General features: G+C 50.4%; 1 protein-coding gene across 1 annotated transcript in view; it reads right to left on the bottom strand.

The window, feature by feature from the left end:
• ZSWIM5 (zinc finger SWIM-type containing 5) overlaps nucleotides 1-15,818 on the bottom strand; it is a 67,221-nt gene that overhangs the window by 29,803 nt on the left and 21,600 nt on the right. Inside the window, exons 2-4 of the mRNA XM_026651970.1 lie at nucleotides 14,856-15,212; nucleotides 2,071-2,219; nucleotides 781-931 (exon numbers count right to left, since the gene is read on the bottom strand). Coding sequence (XP_026507755.1) covers nucleotides 781-931; nucleotides 2,071-2,219; nucleotides 14,856-15,159 — 604 coding nt within the window. The 5' untranslated portion in view covers nucleotides 15,160-15,212. The remainder of the gene's footprint in view (nucleotides 1-780; nucleotides 932-2,070; nucleotides 2,220-14,855; nucleotides 15,213-15,818) is intronic.

Genomic DNA, 15,818 nt, shown 5'->3' with positions numbered 1-15,818 from the left:
CCCCCACACACTGGTGACCTGCCCCCACTGCCTGTCATGGGGAAAAGTTTTGCTCCCCCGGACAAAGCTGAAGAAGCCGCCTCTCTCCTTGCAGATTAGGGCTCACTAGTAACACTAATTCCGGCCCATGGCAACAAATGGTGTGGACCCCCGCAAAGCTCCTCTGACCTCAGCCACCGCCCGAACCTTTGAACGGGTTTCTCTGCCGAAGGCTGAGCAGGGAGCTCCAACAGGCAGACGGCTAAAGGGAGCGGGGCATGACGCCCCCTGCCAGAGCTGCCAGCCCCAAACCAAAGTCTACTCAGAGATTTCTAGCCAGCCAGACGAACTTCCTTCCCTACCCCCATGGCTAAGCCACAAGCCAAGTTGTTCCCACAGCAGCCTCTAGGACTTGCCGCTCACTGACTTCCCTGGGCAGACATTTAGCCGAGCAGCTGTCAACACAGTCACCTACACCCTAACACCGGTTCCTCTCCTGGGTAGAACAGGGGTGGGTTGGTTGGTTATTTCTAAAGCGGAGAAGCTAAATCAGGGGGGAAAAGAAATTAATTTCTGACTGATCGATTGCTATGAAACTCACCCTTCCCCTTACTGCCTAGCACCTGTCTAGCCTTCTGCAGCCCGTTAGGGCCCGTAGGACGGCTGTGCGGAGTCAGACAGTGCTGGGTACTTACGGTCTTTCAGGTCGCTCTGCTAAGACGAACTCTTTCCAGCCCTTCCCAGCCCAACTGATCTGACAAACCGACAGCCCTGCTGTTCTTTGCGAGATGGGAAACTTACCCAGCTCATCCCAGAGCTGCCTGCATTTGTCCGTCATGCCCGTTCCCTGCTGCCTCCAGAGGGAGAGCCGGGGATCCGCCATGAACTGCTCCGTTATTAACGTCAGCATCCTGGCGCCGTTGGAATCTCTCATGCGCAGCATCTCACGGACCTGAAGCGGGGAGGGAGGAAGAGGTCGGGAGAAGTTCTTAGGTTAGAGACGGGAGGGGTCAGCTGGAGAAGAGACGGTTTTTAAAGACATGCTCAGGCTCTTCGTAGACACGCTCCATCTCACCAGGATCACATTAGCCGGCAGGACAGTAGGATGCCGTGCTACCTCTAGGCCAGTGGCTCAACCTTTCCAGACTCCGTCCCCCTTTCAGGAGCCTGGTGTGTCTTGTGGACCCCAAGTTTCACCTCGCTTAAAAACGAGTTGCTACAAAATCAGACATAAAAATACAGAAGTGTCCCAGCCAAACTGTTACTGAAAAACTGCTGCCTTCCTCATTTACCATCGAATTATACTATAAATCAATTGGAATAGAGATAGTGTGCTTACGTTTCAGTGTATCGTATATAGAGCAGTATAAACAAGTCACTGTCTGTATGAAATTTTAGTTTGTACTGACTTTGCTAGTGCTTTTTATGTGGCCCTTGTAAAACTAGGAAAGTATCTAGATGAGTTGATGTACCCCCTGGAAGACCTCTGGGTACCCCCACGGGTCCACGTACCCCTGGTTGAGAACCACTGCTCTAGGCAACCCATGGTCACCCATCCAGGCTACTAGAGGGACAGTAACTTACCCAAGATTCTTTCAACAGGGCTCTGATGAGCCCAGCCCAGCCCTCAGAACCGTTTGAGGCGGCATGTCCATCCCAGGCTACAGAACTGCTGTTTTATTGGGCTCGGACTCATGAAAGATCTGGAGCCGACACTTAACGATGGGAGCTGAACTAACGGTGCGACCCGCCTTTGCAAGCACACGCAACCATCCACAAGCGTTCACTTGTATTGCTCCTGGATGCACAGCTTGGCCGCCCTCCCCCATCCCGCGCTGGCAGGGGACCTGGGGACGAGGAGGAAGCCACTTCCTGGAGCACTCTGGGCAGCCTAGTGGGGAGAGCATGGCGTGGAACGGACAGTGTATGGACGACAACATGCTATGTCAATAGAGGGCCAAGCTGTGCCTTTGAAAGCCCAACCCCCACACAACGATTCCCAGCCGAGCGCAGGGTGGTGGTGGTGGAGAAGCCTCACTTGGGGACGAGCACCAGAGAACTCCACGAGGAAAAGAGTAACCAACGGCTCACCTTGGCGAACATGGAGTTGAGCTGCTTCCCGGAGCCGTAGTACCCTCCCTGAGACAGGAACAGCTTCACTTGTTCTCTTACTTGCTCCTCGTCCAAATGCCAGCAGTTTTCATCGTCAATGCTGGCCCCAGCGGTGGGGTCTGGCGCACCTGTGAAAGGGAGGCGATCACGTTTATAGCTGCAGACGCCAGACCCGGGCGCTCTCCCCTCGCACGCTTCCCCAGTGGAAGAGGCCCAACGACTTGCAGGAGATGCTGCCTGCCGGCGTGAGGCCTGAAATGTGGCGCTTGTTAACAAAGAGAGAGAAACGAGCATCAAGCCCTCTACAAGTTCTACCACCACCAAGAACTTTTCATGATTCATTTTGTAATGGTCAGTGAATGCTTGTGTTTCTCCTTGTCTGTCACCAACCTAGGCCAGGGGACAAGAACAGGTCACTGACTAGGAGTGGAAGGGAACTCCCCCGCGAAGTGAGTGAAAGGGGAGAACAGACCCCGGGGGAGAAGTCAAAGGCTTTGGGAATGTTCGGGGTTAGCCATCTAAGGGCTCAGGTCACACTCCAACGCCCTGATCCTGCAATTATATCCAGGTGAGTCCTGTGCCAGGAAGCGTTCTGGTGTTCATGTGGATCCACCGGCAGGATCAGGGCCCAAGATGACAAACCAAACTGGTGGTGGAGAGGGATAAAATGAACCCAACTCCCCCCCACGCTCCTCTGCCAAGCAAGGTTAAAGAAAAGATAAAGAGTGAATCTGGTTTCTTTTAAATACAAAGAGGATAGGGACAATGTCACTACAGCAGACGGCCGAGGTTTTCCTCTGGCTCTTCCTAGTGGTTGGAGATTTCTGTTTGCCCCAATTGTTGCAAACCTTCCTCAGACGAGCAGTCCTCACTCTCACGAGTGGCCCCATCGACTTCAGCAGATCTGCTTGCGTGAGCGAGGTTTGCAGGGGACGAGCCATATTTTCTAACAGCTGAATCAGGATATTTCAAAGGGGAAAATAGTAGTGTCTTAGAGAAAGAAAGAGGAGGATCTGGTTTTCCCTTCACACCTCTCTCGTTCTCCTGTTCGTATTTCAAATTCTTCTGTCTGTTTTGCTACGTTCACACCCACCGTCAATGACCGTCCCTTGCGTTGCAGGCTCACACTAACTAGGTTACAGTTACGGAGCTGGTGGAGAACAGCACAGTTTACCATTTGCATGGAAGATACCCGAATACGGCAGCGTCCAAGACATTCCTTGCAAAGTCAAAAGGAGCTAAGCTTAGAGATGAAAGACCCAGTTGACAGGATTTTTTTTCTCAGAAGCCACTAGATAAAATGCAGTTTGTGTCTCTCGAGCACAAAGCAATATTTATTCCGCAGCACTCAGCTGTTAAATTAAAAAACATTTTGCATCTCGGCACGGCCGTCGATTTGCGCTAATCACAAATATACAGTATTTTAAAACCTTTCACATTCTTCAAAGGCAGCTTTGTGAGCAGCCGAACAATGCTGCTACTTTGTAAAAATTATCAGCATCTCTGCATCTGGATGCTTGACATTAGATAACAAAACCCTCCGACTCCCTGTGCGCGACTGTTTTGGTTCCACAGAGCAAAAGGGCTCAACAGAAATTCCTCAGTGAAAAATGGTGACAATGAAAAATCCGTGAGCCTGGAGCATGCGCCGCTGAACTTTAACCTACTTCTCTCATGCTTATTTTCACTCCTGAGTGAGTAAGGGGGTCAGCGCTGGAACAACAGGACACCGCACGGACAGCAATCGCTCACACGTTTCCAAGTAAAGCTGTATGACGTATTCTCTGCTCTGCAGGAATGCGACCAGGAAAGCACATCTCTACTGTCACGACCGGCTGGCTAGGAAAGGCAGCTCTGATCTTCCTGATCATGGCTGGGCCACAGAGAGTTTCCTGCAGGTTCTCCACCTCTAGGAACTAGCCCGGCACGCCATCCAGTCAGCTCCCGCGCCGGGCAATGGGCCGGATCCCGAGAGCACTCAACTCCCAGAGAGGGTCTCTTTGAAAACGATGAGAGACAGTCGCTGTTGCTACATCAACGGATCGAAAACAACCCCTCTAAAGTCCAATTCTAATACTTCTGGTGGAGCCAGATAACTGCTTCTGAGGAGAGGGCAACAAAACGAAGCCACTTTGCGACCTGTCGGGTGAGATACTGAACACATTTGACCCGATAAGATGTAATTCCTTGTCTTTTATACACCCCCTTTAAAAAGCCTCCTTGAATTCTTGCTAGCAATCAATGCATGCGGGACTTCCCAGCCAAGCCCGAGACATACACTGTACCCTACCCAAGAAAGATACTGATTGCTATTTCCTCAGCAGCATAGTTTATAATCAACGGGACAATATCATTGGGGCAGAATTTAAAACAGTAGCAAGGACATGAACAGACACTGGCTAAGTCCAAAGGCATCCGTGCGGCGCTCCTGACGTTCAACTGGAGACAACGGGCTGATCCTGATTCCACTGACACCAATGGCCAAACCCTACGACTTCGGCTGAAGGAACAGGCCCAAGGGACTGAGACCCTTTTGGCTCAACCCCGGGCTGGAGTTTAAACATCTTTCGTCTGTATTCCTGGTTAGCTCCTCTCCCCGCCCACTAATGAATGAGAGAGAGAGAGAGAGAGAGATTGGTCTGATTACCCAGAGCCACGGACCTCTGACCTATCTCAGGCACTTATCTGGACGCCATCACCACAGTCCCTGAGCCCCTCCTGCCTGCAATGTATTTATCCAAACACCACCCCTGGACAGAGGTAGAGAAGTGCTGCTATCCCACTTCACAGAGACACCGAGAGACCAAGTGGATGGCTCAAGGTCATACAGGGAGTCTGAGGCAGAGCACGGACCTGAACCTGGGTCTCCCATGTCTAACCACTGGGCCAGACCTTCCTCTCATGACCTGGTCTGTAACGTTCTGAGCACCCATTGCTCTCAATGGGTATGTCTACACAGGGATAAAACCCCCACAGCTGGCCTCGGTCAGCTGGCTTGGGCTCACAGGGCTCAGGATCAGGGGCTGAATAATTGCTGTTTAGATGTTTGGGCTCAGGCTGGAGCCCAGGCTCTAGGCCCCTGCAAGGGTGGAGGGTCCCGCCCTGAGCCTGAATGTCTACTTGGCCATTTTTAGCCCCGTGAGCCCAAGTCAGCTGACCCAGGCCAGCCGTGGGGCTTTTATCCCCGTGTAGACAGACCCAATGTCTCCTAACACAAGAACAAGGGGGCTGTCAATGACATTGAAAGGCGACAGATTTAAAACTGATAAAAGGAAATACTTTTTCATACAATGTGCAATTAAACTGTGGAACTCATTGCCACAGGAAGTCAATGAGGCCAAGTATTTAGCAAGATCAAAGAAAGAGTGGATGTTCACATGGATAACAAGAATACCCAGAGTTGTAATAGATATTGCTAACCAAAAAAAGTGTTGAAGGATATAAAAAACTTGTACTTCAGGACCCAAACCAAGGGATTAGGAAGAGAGCTACATGGGGGCAGAGTACCCATATCGGCCTACTGTGGGGTTTCTAGACCTTCCTCTGAAGCATTTGGCACTGGCCACTGTTGGAGACAGTATCCTGGGTAGATGGACTTCAGGTCCGATCTAGTCTGACAATTCCCATGTTCCTAGGGAAACAGTGCGGACTAACAGACTGGACATTGGATTGTGACTCAGGAGACCTGGGTTCCATTCCCAGCTCTGCCACTGGCTTGCTGGCTGACCTTGGGCAAGTCACTTCCCTTCCATGCCTCAGTTTCCCTACCTGCAAAATGGGGGTGATACTGACCTCCTTTGTAAATGTAAATAATAATACTACATAGCTCTGCTACGGCTCTTTACATCAAAGGGCTGTATAGACGAGCTAGGTATGGTGATGAGTGGTAAGTGACATCGCTGGAAACTGTGCACACTCAGCGCCTCTGAAAAATGCGGCCACTGGGTTTAAAGTTTAAACCCGAGAGTAATGAACAAGAGGATCGTTTAAAAATATGCAAAACTGGACTGATCCACGGGTCATGAGGAGCAAGGCCGTGATTTCCATCCGGCAATCGGTTATAATGGTCACTGCTCTAAACAAAAACATGATGGCAAGAAAGAAGAAGCGTGTGAGTGGATTTTGTATGTAACATTGTCCCCCTCCACCATAACAAGTCACCCAGGTTTCACATCCAATTTTTAGATTTCAGTTGAATAGTAACATACTTCTTGCACTTCAAAATAAATATCTAGTTATCACTTGTGAATTTATTTTGCATTAATATAAAAGATTCATAGAGGGTGTTTGTAATATCAGACTCCTACACAGACGACCGGGAAGAGCAGATAATGTATTACCAGTTACACTGGGGAAATAGACAAACATTTAAGAGTAAATAATGGGATCTGTGAAATGTTTAAATATTAATGATAGGAACACTCAATTGTATATTGCCAATTTTAACATTGCGGTAACCTAGCCCGTAGAATGTGGTGACGTAAGTAAAACTGAAGGGTGGTTCTTCGTCCGGCCTCCAAGTTACCAGGGAACAGCATGGAAAGCAGGTCTCGAGTCTGCTTAAAATGCCGCTTAGATACTATAGCAACATTCCTGTTCTAAAAACTCTGTTTTCAGATACGCTTGACAGATTTCCTAAAAGATCAAGATTTAAGGAACCACCACCACACATCTCCCCTGGAAAGGGTGCAAACCCATCACACAGACTTCGGAAGTACAGTTACACATGAAATTGGTCCAACTAGCGCCAGCCAAACAGTCCCATCCATTACTCCAGCCTCAACGCTTAAGAATTTCCCATCCACGTAAGCAAGATAATATATGGAGATATATCTATCTCATAGAACTGGAAGGGACCTTGAAAGGTCATTGAGTCCAGCCCCCTGCCTTCACTAGCAGGACCAAGTACTGATTTTGTCCCAGATCCCTTAAAGGGCCCACTCCAGGATTGAACTCACAACCCTTGGTTTAGCAGACCAATGCTCAAACCACTGAGCTATCCCTCCCCCAGAGGTCTCCTTCTGAGAAACAAAGCTAGACTAGAGAATCAAAGCTATCAACCTGGTTAAAGAGAAGATGAAACAAATGGCTAAGAAATCAGTTGCTAGATCTGGAGAAAACCCAATTCCATCTCGGAACGTAAGTGGCCAAATTTCCACAGCGTTTGGCTGTGGAATGCAGTTGGAACCTAGCTCTGTTCACATGATTACAAGGAAGAGAGTCATTCACACGGCAGGTGGACGGGAGAAAAGCAGACCACCAATGAATATTCAGATATTTCCTGGCTAGCCTCCAAAGGCCACAGGACCCTCGTGTCGATACCCCAAGTGCTTGAGCACGGCCAAGTTCTCCGACAAGTGCTTCCTAATGTGATTCTTCTGGCGTTCCTCTGAGGTTGTGCCTGTCATCTGCAATGCCCTCTGACTGGCTGCAGGTGGCAGGGAGTCCTTCACCCAAAGAGGGTCAGAGGTGTGAAAGAAAGGCCGACAACCCCTGCCTAGCTCCACAGCCATGTGCCTGCCCAGGAAGCGCGTAACCAAATGCAGAAGCGGTCACAAAAAGAGACTGAGAAAGGGGTTGCTTGGGCCAGGAGAGGGACGGGTAGGGGAGGAATAAAGGGGATAAAGCAGAAGGCCTGGCCTCATGGCGGTTCAGACGGTAGGTCTATGTATGGATCAGAGATTGTGCTGTCCTGGGGCTCACTGGTGTTGCTTCTGGGACATCTGATGATCCACTGTGTTTCCACGCTGGTTTCCTCTCCCAGCCCCCTGCTTTCAAATGTATTTATCTAGGGATTTAAACATCCCTCATCACTGTAGTAGCTCAAAGCCACATGCTGCAGCCTCTGTTGCTCCAGCTGCCGGGACAGAGTATTCTGCAGAATGTAAAGGACTGCAGCAGCCCTCAGCCCCTCCCCTCCTTCCTCCTCTTTCCAAAAAGTCACAAGCTTGCAACTACACAGTCACGGCACACGATAAGGAGACTGAGTGAGACTGGCCTCTGGCTGTGCCTGTGTGTGAGAGAGACGCCCTCGGCCACATCGGTACTTGGCATGGGAGAGATTTAATAGGCAAGTGCTAAAAAAAAAAAAGGGGGGGGGAAGGGGGGGCAAATAAAAAAATCTGGGTAAAAAGAGAAGGAAAAGATTTTTTTTTTTTAAATCTGGAAATGGAGCAAAACCTCTCTGAACACAGGCTAGGAAGGCAGCGCCTTCTCCAGCCATGAGGAGCCAAACAGAACCACCAGGCTGCTGCTGGTAGATCTGCACTGAAGCCCGGTCTGAGTCTCAGCTCCTACCTAGGGTGCTCAGGACTTCTGCTCAGGGGCTTCCCAGCCAACCTCGCGTGGACGGATTGGAAGCTTTGAGGGAGGTCAAAAGTGTCTTGAGGCACTTGCCCTAGGACCTGACAGCTCAGGAAGAAAACCTGAAGCCGATCTCAAAGCCGGCTAAGCCATGGCCTGCCCCAAAGCCCAGGAGGAATGTCTTATGATTGCACATGGGGCCTCACCGAGAGCCCGCTGGGCTGCTTCTCTGACGTCTGGAGAGAAAACAGAAGTGAATGAAAGCCCCCCAGACAAACACTCAAGGGGAAAAACAGGCACCAGGAAAGCAAATGACCTAGAACAAGAGCTAAAAATAGCAGAGACGTGGAGGCGTGGAGAGTCATGTCTTTTGATGGGTCTCTCAAACCGCCTCTCTTTTTTTAAACGAAACGAGATCAGATGAGGTTTTCTAAGGAAGCCTGAGGATTTAGACAAGTGACCCAGCATACAAGGCGAATACAGTAACTGAAACTGAGTCAGGTCAGAGCAGTAGTCCGGGAAGCTCCCCTCCTACCAGCAATGGCAGAAGAATTGATGGTGCAGCTGCTCTAGCGGCGTTAGCCAGAACCATGTTTAAACAGGATGGGAAACCACACATCTCACGCACACAGTTACATGCCACCGTGCGCATCATCTCTGGCACCCTGCATCCGACTCCACTCCCATGACTCCAGTTCTGAGCAATATCGCTCCTCCTCCTATCAGCCGAGAGGCAAGTTACTGGAGAACGTATGCGCCAGCCGCACGTTTGCCGTCACGTCGCCCATTATGGTCTCATCCGCCACGCCGGGATGTTAGGGTGGAAACACTCTGACGAGAGGAATGGATCTGTCATAATCCCCAGCCAGTCCCTCGTCGCCGGCCTCACAATCTGCCCGCCTGGTTCTGACCTGCCCCGTCGCCAGTGGTCCCTGTTGAACAGGTTCCGGACCGGGCAAGGTCTCTGGGCAGCCGACCAGTAGTGCTGGGGCCTTCGGGACAGCCCTTTGTGCAGCCACGGCGCCACACAGACGATGCCGCACGTTGTCGAGGAACGCCTGCTGACTAGGTTCACTGGTGGCCTAGAAGAACTGCATCACGCCACTGCAGATACCATCGCTTGGCTAGACAGCTAGGCACACGCTAAATAAATCAAGGGAAGGAAGCGGGAGGGTTTCACCGCCGCACGGGCTGACCAAGAGCCGAACTGACAGACACCTCGAGGGACAGATACGTGTAAATGCAACGCTCCAGGGAGAGGCGTGCCCGGTATCACCCCCCTCCTAGCACCTGCCTCTGCAGGGGTGATGTTGCCAGCGAGACGAACACCATGAGAGGCTTGAAACGTTCGCCCTCCGTTCTAGCCCAAAGCCCTGCGACAGAGGCTTGAAGGTCAGGATGAGAAGCTTCAGCTTCATGCAGAAGGCAATGGAAGGGATCTGACGAAGGGCTGATGTGGTCAGAGCTGCAAGGGGGAAGCTGGAATGGGAAAGATCTGTTTAAGCCATCTAGCTCCTCCCCTTCCCCAGCACTAACCTATTTACTACTACTAACAAGTGCTGATCCAAACCCCAACCTTCTGGCAGGGCTAGAACCAGACCTCCCCTTTCGGTTTAAATACACTGAGGTGCTTATGGATACGTAGATTCCAAGGCCAGACGGGGCCATTGTGATCATCTAGTCTGACCTCCTGTATCACACAGGCCAGAAAATCGCCCCACAATAATTCCTAGAGCAGAGCTTTTAGAAAAGCATCCAGTCTGGATTGAAAAATCGTCAGTGATGGAGAATCCACCTCGACCCTTGGTAAATTGTTCCAGCGGTTAATTACTCTCATCATTAGAAACCGATACCCTATTTCCAGTCTGCATTTGTCTAGCTTCAACTTCCAGCCATTGGGTCGGTGTTAGAGCTTTCCCGGCTAGACTGAAGAACCTGTTATGAAATATTTGTTCGCCATGTAAGTACTTAGAGACTGTGATCAAGTCACCCCTTACCTTTCTCTCTGTGAAGCTAGGAGATTGAGCTCTTTGCAGCTATCGCTAGAAGGCAGGTTTTCTAATCCTTTGATCTTCTCTGACCCCACTCCATTTACCAACATCCTTCATGAACTGTGGGCCCCAGAACCAGACACAGGATTCCAGCAGCGGTAGCACCAGTGCCATGGAGACAGGTAAAATAACCTCTCTGCTCCTACTCAAGATTCCCCTGTTGATGCATCCCAGGCTCGCATTAGCTCCTTTGGTCACAGCGTGACACTGGATGCTCATGTTCAGCGGATGAGCCACGATGACCCTCAAATCTTTTTCAGAGCTAGCTTCCAAACGTGAACCAAAGAAACTCATGCAGAGTTGCCTTCCTGAGTCTGCAGACTGACTGGCAGCCAACGCTTCTGCTGCTGCTCACACCTTCGTCATGCTGCAGTAGTGAAAACTGACCAGCGTTGCCAGTGTTCCACTGTTGCTATTCAGAGACCTCTGGACTCCATCTCCTACTACTGCGTTCCTGAGCCCCTTTACTCTGAGAATGAATCTTGACACTTCACTGCTTCATAGCCTTCTCCCGCAATACCCTTTCACTTGGAACACACTTCCCCCGTCCAGTGTAAAGATTCTCCTAATCTTTCCCCCTCCGTTACCTCCTCAAAGACACACTTCTCTCGTGTGGCATCAGCTAATCCCCCCATTTGAGGAACCACTGCTAGAGAACCCCCCCCCCACACAAAACAAAATGGCTCTCCCTCCTGCATCTGCACCATGTGCTTCTTGTTACCTAACTCTGTCGCCGTAGACTGCCTCGGGGCAGAACCATGATCTCGTGTTCTGTACAGCGCCAACCAAAATCGTCGTCCCCTCTGTGAAAAGCGCAACTTCGAGTTCCGTGAGCTCTCAGGAGCTGGGAATGGGTCCATCAGCTCACCCAGAGGGGGAGGAAGAGGGCAGGCAGCTAGCCGGAGTGATAAGAAACCCTCCCAACAGGGAGAGCAGGGGCTGAAGGAGGGAGAAAGACTTCCAGTAGCTTTAGTTTGTACCACAGTAGAAACGGCCACAACCAGCTCGGTCTGCCCCTTTAGCAGCTCTCCCTTGCTGCCGCCGGCTGCGTGAGGGCCGTTACCACCCGAGGCAGACTGCCGAGGAAAAAGGACAAGAAACGGAGTTTGAGCTGCAGCGTTAATGACAGCAAGCCCACCATTTTGCGCCACCTCTGGGGGTCACGTTGACTTTAACTGCAAGCCCATGAGACTCCCCCGGGGGGACAATGCTCATAATGAAAGTCTCTGTGGTCACCTTATTAAAACTGCCAGAGAAGCCTCAGAACACGGACGGGTTTAAGAGGGTGAGACACTTTCATTATGAGTCTTTGCAAGGTTCCATTCGAGCCCACGCCTGACGTAGCGAAACAGACCGACAGTCACTGACAGGGATGATGAGGGGCACCTTCGGCAGCCCCGGTTCGATCGAACCCTCACGATGCCACGGTTCGTCACCATTAAGCTACATCCCTGGAATGCTATGTCCCGCTAGGGAGGGGATTTGAGCAGATCTAAGCCCAATATGGAAATTAACCGCCCCGGCTCCCTGACAGTAACAGGAACAAGCCCTAATACTAACACACCCACATGGGCTGCCGGACACAGCTGGCTGCACACGGCGCTCCATGCTGACTGCTCCGAATGCGCTAAGGAACTCTGGGAGGAATGTGAACATTATCATCCCTATTTTATAAATGGGGCAAGAGAGTCACACTTCACCGAGGTCAGGTGACGGGCCTACGCTCACCCAGCAACTCAGAACACACCCAATTCCCAGCTGCTTGCACTAATCGCTAGACGATGCTGCCCCCGCATGACTCACAGCGCTGAAGGTTGACAGCTCAGAACGAGGCTGGTTAGTAAGGGTGAATCACAGGGGCTGGACACCCAGGGCGAGCTGATCGATACAAACACCTCTACAAAAAGCAGCTTCTTCTGTGAGCAGAGCCAGGCAGGGAAGATTTAACACTGATCTGATATGTGAACGCTCTCTCTTCACAGAAAGGTGGGATTTCAGGGCAGACAGCTCCTTCTCCAAGACGAAGTAACCTCAGGCTGTAGAGGCCGACATGCTGAAAGCCTCCCCCGACTTTAACACCATGAAGGGGACTAAATCTTGGCACCCGGAGGGTTTCAGTCAGACAAGACCAGGAACGACGGGGGGGGGAGGGGGGAATTGGGGAATACGTCTTAAAAGTACCATTTCAAGTATAGCCATATGATAGAACTTTCAGGGGAACGGAATCAACTTCTCAAAGAGGTGGGTGAATAAAAAAACCAAAATACTACAAATTTTTAAATCACCCAGCTTCAAGAATACAGAGAGATTGTCCTAGGCTGGCACGTGTTTGGGCAAGGAAGGGCAGGGCAAGGGAAAAATAGACTAGGCCTACTTCAGATTGCTGTCAGCTTCAGCCATTGGAGAACTCTGGTGTACTCGCAATCTGGTACACATAACCCCTTCAGATGGAGGCTGCAGAACTTCCTGGGTTCCTTGCCTTAGGCCTTGTTGCTCAAGATGCCCGTTCCGTATAACTGCATTACTGCTCTGCGTTATTGGTGGCATCCAGAGTTTATTGCGTACTAATAAAAGTCTGCAATACTGATCCCGTTCCCAAGCTAAAACCTGGGCAACAGGCACCTTAGAACACTAAAATTTTCTACTGGGCCCTTTAGACTCCGAGTCATCTGAGGGAACTGATGATTTATCTTAAGTTCTTTGAGCCTTGTTTTGAATCCTGGTGCAGTGGGAGAGATCGACTGATTTAGGGTTTGTCAAAGCATTATGGATCTCTCTCTCTATTTCAGGAACCGTGTCTGTGTCATCTCCAAGAATGAAGGCATGTGATATTTAAGTTTTGGCATCAGAGCTATCTCATTCATGAATCTTTGGATAGCTAATCACACACCTACATTTAGTAAGCATGTGTTGCTTTGTCAGAACAAGGTAATTTGTTAGTGTGTGTGTGTGTGTATGTATATATATATATACACACACACATACTGAGAGAGAGAGAGAGAGAATGAATTTTTTAAAAGAATATTTCACCACTCCAAACTTTAAAATATAGACACTAACTAAAAAACAGCATCTGTATTTTTACAAGACTTGGAATCAACACGATTTTGGCTGCTATCTGCTGACTACAGCAACAAACGAATTCCCCTCGTACAGGGTCTTCGGGCTCTTCCTACTCTGGAGAAAGAAGTGCTACGAAATGGCTCTCTCACCAGCTACACCCCAACGGTGAGGTTCAGAGCGAGAAGAGAGTTGCCACCATTTTTTGCTTAAACGTGAGCAACTTTGCTCTACACAGGTATTCAGACCAGTTTTGATCCTACTTACCCTTATATTGGACTTTCCATCTTCACAGCATTTTACACACGTTCATCCCCACAATACCCTTACGCAGCAGAGAAGTATTATCAACTTCTCTTTACAGCTGGAGGAATAGACACAGTAACTCCCGGTCTGATAGTCAGAGGTGCGGAGCATCCCGAGACCCCACTAAAGTCAAAGGGAGCTGAAGATGCTCTGCATCTCTGGAAAACCTGGTCGTGTCTGGCTCAAGGCCACGTCAGAAGCTGGATTAGAACGAATGAGATCCTGGCACTAAACCTTGCGCTCAGATCGCTGGACCAAAAGCATCATTACTAATACTCACCTATACAGTACCTTCCAGAGGAGGATCTCGAAGCACATTATAAATGTGAACTGAGCCTCACAAACTCCCCCCACCCCTGCTGAAGTAGGGCGGGATTGCTATTCTCATTTTACACTTGGCAAATAGATGCATGGAGAGATTAACGCCTCATCAACACTTGGCTACCACAGGGTTAGCCCCAGAGAAAATGGCAATGTTTGAAGCATCTTCTAACGCAGCTCTGGGCTGGCACCGCTCCCATGGTGCTGCACCGGGGCTCCGCACACTGCTGACGCTGGTGGAGCACAGCCGGGGATGGGAAGAGTGAGCATTTGCCAAGATTTCCCAGGGTTAGGTGAGCTGGCCAGAGCGGAGCCGGGAATCAAACCGTTCTCCTGACTCCGTCCTGTGCTTTAACCCACCAAGGACTCCTTAGAGGAGACAAACACATGCAGCCCTCCCCCCCCCCTTTGACTCTCCCCTCCCCCTCTCGTCTGTGCTATTTATCGCACATCATCTGTGACCCTTGGTTGTATCTGTCTGTGTGATCCACTGGCCAATGAATAAACATGCAGCCAACAACAGAGACCAAAGCAGATACAAACGTCGAATGCCGATGTGATACTAACGCAGGCGCTTGGCTGTCAATTTAATTTGTTCCTTTTCATCTCTCTCTGGGCAGAAGCAGACAGGCAAGGCTGCGTCCACTACTGTGCAATCTCTATCGCCAGCCCCCGAGCCTAAAGATATTACTGCAAGTCATCAAACAAGCCGTTAAGAATTACCATGCGTTTGGTTGATCTCGGAGTTGGAGGACAGGATGTCATCCGCCAGTTTCTGGGCAGTTGGCAGTACCTCGGTGTGGTGTTCTGTGATTAAATACTGAACAAACTTTTGTAGCTGGTCCCTGTTCATCTGGAAAAGGGTCTCTGAGATGGGAAGACGGAGTTTGACCTGCTCTGGCTTGCGGATCCTGTACAGCGAGAGCGCCACCACGTGTGCGCAGTAAAAAATGTCCTTGTTCCCGCAGCCGCACGTCACGGAAGTGATCTTGCAGCGGTCGAAGCTGATGGCGACTTTATAGGTCATCTCTGGTTCTGTCGCCGTTGCCGGCTCCGTTACTGTCCCGCTCAGGTGGAATCCTGGGAGAGAGAGGGAAAAAAATCAAGAAAGGCAATTTTAGCTTTGCAAATGGCCACCAACACATATTCACAACGGTGTGAATATCTGCAAGCATCTGTGCATTCCAAAAAACATCCCCCAAAATGTAACTATTTGGTGAGGACTGAGTCCATGGACTGCGTAATTATTTGTATTATTGTAGCTCTGAGGAGCCGTAGTCAAGGACCAGCGCCCCACCCTGCCAGGTGCTGTACAAACAGAACAGACAGACAGTTCCTGCCCCAAGGCGCGTATAATCTAAATATAGGGCAAGAGAGGACAGATGGATACACGCAGACGGACGGGGCAGCACAGGGAACAAATGAGATGATATTGGTCACCACGACGGGTAGTTGTCTCTGCACACCAGCAGCTTAACTGTGGCCAGGTTTTGGTAGGAGCCAGGGTGAAGGAGTTTTGAAGTGGCATTTGAAGGTGGATACTGAGATGGCTTCGTGGGTTTCTGGGGAGCGCCTGCCAAGCACGTGGCCCAGCCTAGGAGAAACCACAAAGGTGTCTGAGAACGGAACGAGTTGGCAGCGGGCCGATCGGAGGGGAGCAGGGATAGCTTGATAGGTAGGATGCTG

This window comes from Terrapene carolina, unplaced genomic scaffold (assembly GCF_002925995.2).
Source record: "Terrapene carolina triunguis isolate 2854851 unplaced genomic scaffold, T_m_triunguis-2.0 Scaffold110, whole genome shotgun sequence".
In the NCBI taxonomy this organism is placed as follows: domain Eukaryota; kingdom Metazoa; phylum Chordata; order Testudines; family Emydidae; genus Terrapene; species Terrapene triunguis.
Note: the sequence above shows the minus strand (reverse complement) of the source record. Positions and strands in the feature narration are given on the sequence as shown.